The sequence below is a fragment of the Musa acuminata genome, chromosome BXJ1-11 (genome assembly GCF_036884655.1).
Source record: "Musa acuminata AAA Group cultivar baxijiao chromosome BXJ1-11, Cavendish_Baxijiao_AAA, whole genome shotgun sequence".
NCBI classification, from domain to species: Eukaryota; Viridiplantae; Streptophyta; class Magnoliopsida; order Zingiberales; family Musaceae; genus Musa; species Musa acuminata.
The window spans coordinates 1,794,717-1,805,514 of NC_088337.1; the positions used below are offsets into that span (position 1 = coordinate 1,794,717).

Below are 10,798 nucleotides of genomic sequence, written 5' to 3' on the forward strand. Positions count from 1 at the left end.
TATTTTCTTTAAACCGAATCGAAAACGGATTTAATTTGCTTTCAATGCACGTCAGTCCGCCGACAGCGTCGGTGCAGCTGTCTCCTTCCTCCCCGACACCACTAATGCCGGTCTCTTCCACGCTCTCCCTTTTTCCGTTCGTCCTCCTCCCATTTTCAAAACCTTCCCCTCCAAATTATTAACCACCCCCGTCCCCACGACGTCAACCAGCGAGCGCTCGCGTTCGCTCGTCCCTGCGCGGGCGCGCCATCCGCCTCACCCCCCGGCGCTCCGACGGCCGATCCCAGCGCGCGCATGCGACGCCTCGTACGAGGCGTGTAGGCCGGCCGTGGGCCCCGCGGGGCTTGAGCAAACTTCCCGTCTGCGGTCACCGCCGTCGGGGCCTACCCCTGTCGGCCGTTCCTCCGCGGTCCTTTTTTTCTAAGCGCTCTGGGGCCCCACCTCGGTGCCCTCGGCCTATCGATGCCACCGTTGGATTACTCACGACGCGGAAACCAACGGCCGATGTCACACGTTCGCATGCGGGGAGCTTCGGTTAGCTATAACTACGGGCCACGACAAAACAGAAAAGGCCCAAAACCAAATCGGAAGGAAGCCCTCGTCTTCCTTCCTCCGTAACGCCATTCCTCTCCTCGATAACTCCTCCACCAAAACCCAACAGCTTCTTCCTGACGGCGTTACTCTCGGATCGCCTCGTCGAGGAATCGACCGATATGGTTTTCGGCGGAGGCGCCGCCGGGGATTACTCATCGGGGTCGATGGCGACGCCGGAGGCGGCGGTGGCGGAGGAGGATATGGTGGGGAAGGACTACGTGGGGATATCCGAGGTAAGCTCCTCTTCTTACCCCGGTTCGGCGGGCGTTGGAGGTGGAATGGACGAGGAGGAGGAACTGGAACTCGGTCTGAGCCTGGGGACAAAGAAGGCCATCGGCGGTGGCGCAACGCCGTGGGCCGATTACTGCCGAATATTGACGGCGGAAGACTTGCCGTCGATGGGGTCGCGTGCTTCGCCCTTATCTTCTTCGTCGTCTGTTTCATCCTCGTCCTCACCTATCGCGGGCGGGGAGAGGTGCAGCGGCCGTGTGGCTAAGAAGACCTCCGGTAACCCACCGAGGTGTGCGTTTCCTTTTCTTCTCCACGGCTAAAAGAATTAGAAATCCTCTTTCTTTTTTTGCTTTGGTATCCTTAGCTTTGGGCTTTCCTTTATTGCTCCCACTGTTTACTATGATTTTCCCCTGATATATGTGTTTGGTAAAACAATCATGTATTACAAATGTGTAGTTCAGTGGTGATTAGGCTGCTTTATTTAAAATCTATGGGTTCAGTCTCAACACATCAACTGCGTTCGTGTATGTAAAGAAAATAATAGGGCATCGTAAATCAGTGTTGTATCAGATCATTTTGTTTTTGTTTTTTCTCATTAGTGTCAACCTATTATCATCTGGTATTTTGCTGAGTATTGGTCAGTTTTTTTGCCAAGTCTGTTAACTAGCTCAATTTGCATCGGGTTGACTTCTTCCTATATGCTATTGGGAGTCCGTTCTTGGCTCATTGCAGGAATAACTTGCATGAGCTAGTGAATTTTATTATCTTATAGAACTTTGTTGTCTTCGTAAAGTGAAATGGATCAAAGTCAAGCTTTCAACTTTTGTGAATTTGTCATCATATTTTTTTTCTAGTTTGGGTATTAATTTTCTATGCAGATATTATTAGAGAAATCTGTTATGCCAATTATCCTGTGTGCCAGAATTAACCTTTTATCCATGTACGTCGTGTAGACTCCAAATATGTAATACTTTTTATGAGGATAAAATTAATGCAAGAATATGCAAAATTAGTGGAGGGATCTTGGTTTTGCAGGAGGATGCACATGGAGAGAGAGTAAATAATTGCATGGATTTGTGAAGTCAACTGCATTAAGTGGCAAAAAACTAAAATTCACTTCAACTAATTTATTCACCACCCCCCTTCATGAAATAGGGTACATTAGAGAAACATTTCTGGTGAAGGTTCACAACACCAGCAGATTCTTTTCTATGGCTCAGATTATGATGTTAACAGTCAGGATATAATGTAGAAACCCTTTTATCCTAGCCATTTAGTTTCTTAGCTTCCATAAATTTACTCCTTCAGGCCCTTGCTCTACATTGAATGTGAGCTGTAAGCACACCATTATGTAATTCTTTAGTTCTTTTATGGAGTAGTTGAAACCATAATATCCTCTACAAAGTACCTAATGGTAGATGAGTGAGATGAATCCATTGAGGCCAGAGGAAAATGATCAGGATTCATTAAAAGTTGTTGATTGGTCATGCATCAGAGTAGCAGTCACGAGATGGAAATGGAAACTCCAACCACTGTTCTGTCCTCAATGCCCCCTATATCCAGAAATTGATCACTTAAATGATCTTTGACGGTCATATGGGTACCAAAAGTATGTACGAGATGGATGTTTATTGTCCCAACCATTTTTGTTAGCCCAATACCAGTGAGGAAAAACATAATGGAAATTCAAAGTATGAACGAGATGGATGTTTATTATCCCAACCATTTTTGTTAGCCCAATACCAGTGAGGAAAAGGATAATGGAAATTAGTAAAAGAATAGCACATTTTATTTCCTGTTCAAGGCCATATCTCCAGAGTTAGTGTTGCTTTTGCTCCTGGATGTTGAGAATTCTTGGGTAACAGTTATAGTCACAAAGAATATTTTATAACATGCTCTAAATGGAGATAATCAAGGACCATATGCAAAGTTACAGCAGCGTCATTGCTAGATAGATGTGTGGATATGCAGCAGCAAGAAATACACTTCAGTTGAGTTTATTACAAGGGTTGCTTTAAGATATTACCAACCAGTTTAAAGTGAAACTTTAGCAGCTCTCAATATTGGACATGATTAAGGACAGATAAGTTTGACATAAATTCAAGAAGGAAATTAAGAAGCTGATTAACCATCCATTGACTAGAGGTTTCAATAAACATGAGAGGCACCGTGTTTTGTGCTCTTTTCCTTATTCTGTTGCCCTTTCTTTACTCCATCATCAATAGGTGTGAGCTAGAGAGGTTGCTTCAGGGTCAAGAATATAAAAGGAATCTGCTCTATGCACCAAAAGCACAAATCTGGTTCTGTTTGTGTTTTTGGTTTATGGGCATCAAGCTATCAAATGGGAACTACTCATGTTTATTCTTCCTAGACACTATGGTAAAGCTGTGGAGTCCCTTGGTTAGGTGTGTCAGAAACAATGGGATAAAAGAGCGGTTAAATTTACTAGAGAACACATTTGGTGACTTTGTCAAAAAGAAGTTTCTCGTTCTAGTTATCCCATGAAGATGGATCTTCCTATTGGCATTCTCTTGTACTTGTCACTTGTGCGCTTGATCAAATCAAAGAGAGCATCGAGTATTGACATCATGTACTTTCTCTTTTTATTAACTTGTCGGAACAACATATAATTCATGTTTCCAAATTTTCATTTGGCAGTCAAATGGTGGTAGGATGGCCACCGATAAGAGCATACAGGATGAACAGTTTAGTCAACCAATCCAAAGAAAACACATCCGCGCATGCTACCATCACGTCAACCCACAAGAAGGCATCTCAAAACATCAAGAACAACAAAACTGGGGAGAGAATTTGCTGCAAGGAGATTGAAAAGAAAGGAAGATCCTCTGTGAATTCCCTCTTTGTTAAGGTGAATTTGGATGGAGATCCTATTGGGAGGAAGGTGGATCTCAGTTCCTATCCCTCCTATGAAACCCTTGCGCTAGCACTTGAGGCCATGTTCCTCAGACAAACATTAGTCCTCGGTAGCTCCATTTGTGAGTTCTTCTATATTTTTTATTCCTGTTTCTGGATGTATACTTAATTACGTATAATGTTTCTTTCAGGACATTTAGCTCATTGATCTGTACATTTTAGACCTGTGGCTTTCACTGGTAATTCTTAGATAAGATGCTGCCTGAATTCTTGACTCTATTGTGATAGATGATGGCCCAAGGACCTCAAAATTGCTTGATGGCTCATCTGGATTCATAATCACATATGAAGACAGGGATGGCGACTGGATGTTAGTAGGTGATGTTCCGTGGGGGTATGTGCGCTACTTCTTTTGTTTCTCGCACTGATACTATTCCAGTGCAGGAGAAAACTTAACCATCAGCATAAAGTAGTGGAAGGTTTGCTTGTGCAAACCAATAATTTCTTGTTGGTGTCACGGTTCAGTGATGCTAATAGCCATTTTAATTGCAATTAATTTAAGTTGGATTTGATGATGGCATTTACTGTCCACTTTCTTATGCAAGAAGTCATTTGGAGGACTTGCATAAATTACTTTGCAATTTGCTTTTCCTTTGTCTTTCTTTTCCTGGGCCTAATTGCCTCTCTAATTATTAGTTTTTTTTTTTTTTTTGCTTTTAACAGAATGTTCCTTAGCACTGTCAAGAGGCTTAGAATCATGAAGACCTCTGATGCTAGTGGGCTTGGTAAGTTTCTTCAGCCAACCTATGTGGTCAATTTATCATATGCCACCTTTATACAAGGACCATGGTCCTATATATAGACCTTTGGTATGACTAGCTTTAACCAACGTATTCCTAAACCCTTTGCTCATATGAGCAAACAAAATATTCATCAGAAATGTTGAAAGTGTATCATATTTTTTGTTGCTCTAGACCATTTGGTGGGGCTAAGTGTCTAATGAGTCTGTTGGCTAATAATGCTGTAGATCAAAATTATTGCTAATGGCTTTAGTTCATAGTTTTTCTTCGATATTCATTTTATTGTGGTTTGGTTACTTTCTACAGCACCAAGATTCCATTCCTGGCCCAATATTGGTCCTTGCTAGGTTCCCATCCTAGCATCAAGGCAAGGCTTTTGGGATTTTTTATCTTCAGCACCGACGTCTTTGTTTCTCTGGCATGTCTAGTGATTGGTTAGACATCAAAGCAAGGTGCATGACAATTGTAGAGAGAAGAGCTCCAAAATAGAAGGCAAAAATATATCTGATACCTGTTTAGGGTCAAATGTTGATATGATTGATCATATCAACAAATTTTCATACTGCCTTTTCTTGTCATTTTGGACTCTAAACACTGTTTTTGGGGGTTTTTATTGTTCACTAAACTACATAATGTTTCATATCTGGTTGAATGCTCGTTTGAACATTGTATATATCGATTTCCTTCGGTCACCCCATTTGATCTTGGACTTAATTGTTTTTCCTTTTCACCTTTGTCTTAGTTTTTCTCCATATTCAAGTTTATTATTCTGTGAGGCACTTTTGGGTAGATAGTGTGTTGTTTATTGTACTTAAAAGCTCAAATCCTTGTTCTTAAGGATTTTAAACTCCATTTATGGTGTCTGTTTTAATTAATGGCAGAAAATTAAGAGGTGATTTATCTACCTTGTATGACTATTCTTTCATCAAGTTTGAACTGTTATTTAATTGATTTGATGATCGAGATTATATTAAAAAAATACTTTTTTTTACTATATTAAATAGTGTTCATGATGCTCATATGTGGATTCAAACTTGAGGTTACAATGTATAGATTACATTGCATGACTGGTTGTTAGTATGCTTAATAGTTTTTTGTTTTCTTAATTTTATAAATTTTCATATAAAATTTATTGTTTTTTATATTTAATATTAATATATAAAATTTCAAGTCCCAGCATATTCCTTGAACTTGAGCACTCAAATAATTCCATTTATTTGTATGAAAATTCATGCAAAAAACGACGGTTATATAATGCTTTTATTCCAAGTATTTGAGGGATAAATTTGACCTATAGCTGCTTTATAAAATTAATCAAATACTTGCTGTTTTAAATTCGCGTTGAAGGACATAATGTAGAACTCATTTTCTGTATGTTTAAAATTAAGTAAATGCCTTTTAGAAACTATAATTCAATGTTTTGCTGACTCTGTTCTTCTTCAGGCAAATGGGACTGCCAGATTCATGTTCACCCATCTTGTGCTCCCGGAGTCTATAGTATGATACCTCACTCTGAAGGGTTACTTTAACTTAGCCTCATTTTCAAATGTGAATCAAGCATTGTTTCTCTCGTATTCATCCTTAAAATGTGAATCAAGCATTAGATAGATAGTATGGATATTATTTGTGTTTAAGATCTCGGGTGCTGTGATTCATGAGAAACTTCAGCGCCTGGGAAAGTATATTGACACATCACACTTTTGCGGATTGACGTGTAGCATTGTCTTTATGCAATGTTTCATGATCGATTAGATGATTCACATGTCTAAGTTTATGCAATTTTAAGCTGGTCTTCTGCCAGTGTCATCCAATGGTAGATGGAACACTATAATTTATATTGATCTTATTTTTTGACTTGTATTTCTTCCATGACCAATAATGAATTTATCTTGCTTTTTATTTGTTTGTATAACGCTAACGATCAAGTGAAACACCAGCCGATGGCAGCAGTAGAGATGACGGGAATCACGTCCACTTGCAGCAGCAGCAACAGCAGCAGCAGTTTTACATTCGAATCTAATCTTGGGATGAAGGTAACCAAATAATTGAGTCGCTGCACTTCTCACATGCCGCGCCTACGCCGTCGATCCCCCTCACCATCTCCATGTGAGCGAGCTGATGCGTTCTACCACTTGGTAGAGAGGTCAACATAGAAGAACATGATTGAGAATCCAAAACACCTGATTCTTTCTTTTTTTAATTTTTTTTTAATATCAAATACATAAATTAGTGCAACTCCGCAGCCCAAAACAAGAGGAAAGATTTGCTAGAGGATTAAACAATTATGCACCACTGTTGAGCTTAATACATTCTTTTCTGCATTGCCAATAATAATAAGTCTGCCAAACACCCCCAAAATATCTTAGAGATCTCGGTACTTCCATAGGCAAGATATGCAATATCCAACTTGATTCACTTCAAGCTTCAATGTTACACACAGGGAGTTCTCTTGTGTTCACTACGATTAAACTTAGACGAAGAATTCTCAAAAAAATGTTCTTCTTTATGAATATTTACGAGGAGATATATATTTTTCTTCATGTTTTCCTATTTATTCTAATTCTTGAAATACCCTCCACCCCCCCAATATAATAGTTGGAGCAATATTGGTCCATACGATGAATCGATCCAAACCCGCACGTATAAGATTCACACTATCCGTCATAATATTTTTGACATCTCCGTCAAAACACTATGAATCTATTTAAAATTGAGATAAATTAATAAAAATCAGCTCAATATAAAAATATAATTTTATGTCAGTTATAGTATCTTTAAATAGGCTTACATTGTTTTAAAATCATCTTGCTTATGGACATATTCACAATAAAAGAATGAGAATTATTATTATGACTCATCAAGTATTTTTTGAAAAATAGGGAAACAATATCGATTGAAAAATCTAAAAAATAGACACCTCTTGTGAGAAAAAAAAAATCTAAAAAGGGATCTTTCTCACAAATTCGTCTATGAAACTTACTACGGACCTCAAAGTATCACAAGTACATACATTCCGTGAAATGATGTTACTTGTGCAGATATGTTCAGATGAATCGAATCCCTTTACGTGTCCATCCTCCAAACCGTGCAAGCATCTGAAGACATGTTCTCAATCACCAAAGAGTTGCATCACCCAACTCACCTCCAGAGTTCTCTAATAGTTGCTTTGCGGTACCATGTACATGGTGTAGAAGGAAGTCTGCCCTAAGCATGTGCCACTGATGCGTGGAGCAAGATGATCCACGAGGAAGATGAAGCTAATCAAATAACAAAAGGCCACAGAGAAATTGATGCAAGCATTCTGATGTGCTACACTCTATCCCCGCCATATTACTTACCTGCCATGTGATGCACCTCAAGGGCACAAATCCCACGGAGATGCAAACCTCTATTAGATAAAGGAGCTTTGACGAAGAAGACATTCCTGGATGTGGATTCCAATGGTAGTTAAATGCGGTTAGCTACCGACCAAAGGAGAACATGAAGTAAGTAGAGCGTAAGAGATGAGGTCACCCACATTGCTGTGCATATGTTAGATGGATTTAGGACGAGTCTTATGAGAAGGGAGTATGAATCCATATTTTTCCTTGTCCCCATTTGTTGAAGCAGCTGTTGCCACCAGATGATTTGATTCTCCTGTGGCCGGATGCCATGTGCCAAACACTTGGATTCTGGTTTGACCGAGCACCTGATGTTTGACTATAATTTCCATTATATTAAGTGAATGATGCGCCATTCTTATCGGAAACCAACATGGATCACTTGCATGAAGAAGAAGACGAAGTCTATTGACTGCAAAAGAGTTACATGCAATTGTCTAATCTTCCCAGTGGAAAACACCATGAGTTAAGTTAAACATTAAACCGACTCACAATGAATCAATGTCACTAATCCTTCTGATTAAGGATTTGTTATGTCAATGGAGGTATGGCAATCTTTCTAATTAGGTTTCTCTACGGCGTTCTTGTATAAAGTTAATGGAGCATGATTAGAGACTATGTAGTATTGACTCAACCATCATCTATTGCTAATTATTTGTTCTCACATGGAGCCATCAAACTTCACAAACCCATACAAAAATGAAGGAGAATATAGAGAACTCAATGAGTTAGACATAACCTAACCTCTCATAAAGATCCTGTGGGTCCCTTCTAATCATCAATCAGAATCGAGAACTATATTTTATATGCCTCATGTTAGTTCATGGCCATTATTAGGGTCCACACTCCTCATTGTATATGGAACTAGGCTTTTATGAAGAGGAAGAACCTCTGTTTAAGTAAAACTACAAAGCTCAAAATTTTCCTTTGAGATTGGATCTTATTTCCCCCGCTAGAAATGTTAACAAGCAACATCCCCTCCTTCCACCTTTTGAACTGCTCTTCCTAAAAGCCTGCATCATATCCATTGGAAGCCACAAAGAAGCTGTCATCCTTCATCCCATGAATTCTAGTTAGGAGCTTTTCGTGAATGAATATAACAATGGTTTAGTTTAATGTGTAAAAATGTGATTTACGAGTGCACAAGTAAGCCTCAATCAAAGCATAAGGAGACGTGGCCATGGCAGTCTCCCTCCATTTGTCTGAGGCAACAACTGCTGCTTCTACTCACTTCAAGGCCTATGGAATAAGAGCTCGAGGAAGGACTGCACGTTCTACCTCTCCTTGTGACATGAAAAGGAGAGTCTTCTCTTAGCAAACCGAGGTTTCATGCATGCACATGCCTCACCACACACACACACACACACACACTCTCTCTCTCTCTCTCTCTCTCTCTCTCTCTCTCTGTGTCTAAGAACAAGAATCCTTAGTTCATCTTCAAGCTGAGCACCACACAAGCATCACAGGTTGCTGCTTCCTGATTAGCGAAATTAAGATCACATTGATCAAAGATGGCAGAAAGTGAGCTGCACAAGATTAGAACATGCTCGAAGTGATTCCATGTAAAAAAAAATGCAGCACATCTTAGTCTTCTCTTCCCCGCATACAAACTCCCTCGGTAAAACGGCAGAGATACATTGTCTGTCTCTCCTGCTTCGAACGTTTTCGGTAGTATGATGACACCCAGTGGGTGTCTTTGACCCTGTAATCTGCAACTTGGAATCAAGGATCTTTTCTTTCTTTGAGACGGACAGGATTTGTGCACCATGAACACGTAGTTTAATGGCGCGTTGGCCAACGAGGGTATTAACGTGGTGGTGGGGAAGGCGCCGACTCCCTAAAACCACGTGGGAAGAAGGCGAGTGCCGTCTGGGTCCCCCACCGCACTCAGATTCTTTTCCCTGACGGTGGGACCCACAAGGTAGCGGATTATTAGGACTAAGGGCTCGGTAGGGAAGAGGAGGCCGTGTTCCCGTCGATGTTCGCCACGTCATTTTCAGTTCTTTTTCTTGCTATTTATTTAGTTTGATTGATAGATGAACGGACCATCGAATAGTGGATCCAAACTTTTGTATTTAATGTTGTGAAAGTAGTCAGGTTTCCATCGGCAGTGGAGGACTTTATGGAAGACTAGAAATAAAAGACGAGCAAATCCATCCATTCATGTTATGTCGCCTTAATCATGTAGACATCGTTCTTCCATAGGAAGAAGATAGCCATCAGGCTCCGAAAGCTCTTACGTGAGGCCTTGCAGAAACAGGGCACCGCTATTATGACAACAGTAATGATCTCAACCACTTGTTGACTACGACAAAGGAGTTTGTGGCTCTTGCGAGGAACAATGGACGGAGGAAATATTTTCTGACAGATCTATCGATCGACATTAATGCAGTAAGATGTCAAAACGATAACCCCTATCGATCCCCATCAACTAAAAGCAAAAGCAGCAGCAGCAGAAAACAGTGGCTAATAGTTAAGCGACATCCATCTGAAAATGATTGATCGAACAAGTGCTTAAGATGAATCCTCCCCTGTTTGAGATTTTAACTTAGCTTTCTGTATACCAACCTACATCTTCTTGTTTGATACTATGAAACGGCGGTCTTAGCATTATCTATGGGTGGTTCCAAGCAGCCAACGTATCTGACACAAACTTAGATAGATATCGCGATCAACTCCTCCCAGAAATATATCCATGGGAGACCTTGTCTTTGATGTATTTTAAAGAGTAAACTAGTCTATGAACTCTAAACAAAGAGCAGAGGCGGCAAATTTATCATTCGAGGACCTAAACGATACCTGTTTCTCTGTACTGCAGGAACATGCAGCTCGGATGAGTAATGTGGTAACACCCCCTATATAAACACCTCCCCTTCCTGTTAAGCATCATCCTCTTCAGCGCAAGTCTCTCTTCTAGTT

The 10,798-nt window shown here is 40.3% G+C and overlaps 1 protein-coding gene across 3 annotated transcripts; it reads left to right on the forward strand.

Annotated features, from left to right (window-relative positions):
* Positions 1–221: 221 nt before the first annotated feature.
* LOC135596801 (auxin-responsive protein IAA10-like) lies at positions 222–6,765 on the forward strand. 3 transcript variants are annotated; one of them, XM_065088961.1, is made up of 6 exons: positions 222–1,114; positions 3,484–3,821; positions 3,988–4,093; positions 4,423–4,484; positions 5,943–5,996; positions 6,437–6,765. In XM_065088961.1, exons 1-6 carry the CDS (start codon positions 714–716, stop codon positions 6,517–6,519), a joined length of 1,044 nt encoding a protein of 347 aa, XP_064945033.1. In that variant the 5' UTR covers positions 222–713; the 3' UTR covers positions 6,520–6,765. The 3 variants fall into 3 exon arrangements, with proteins under 3 accessions (XP_064945033.1, XP_064945035.1, XP_064945034.1); XM_065088963.1 differs by lacking the exon at positions 6,437–6,765 and adding an exon at positions 4,806–4,866 and having other exon boundaries at positions 229–1,114; positions 5,943–6,345; XM_065088962.1 differs by lacking the exons at positions 5,943–5,996; positions 6,437–6,765 and adding an exon at positions 4,806–5,213 and having other exon boundaries at positions 232–1,114.
* Positions 6,766–10,798: the final 4,033 nt, after the last annotated feature.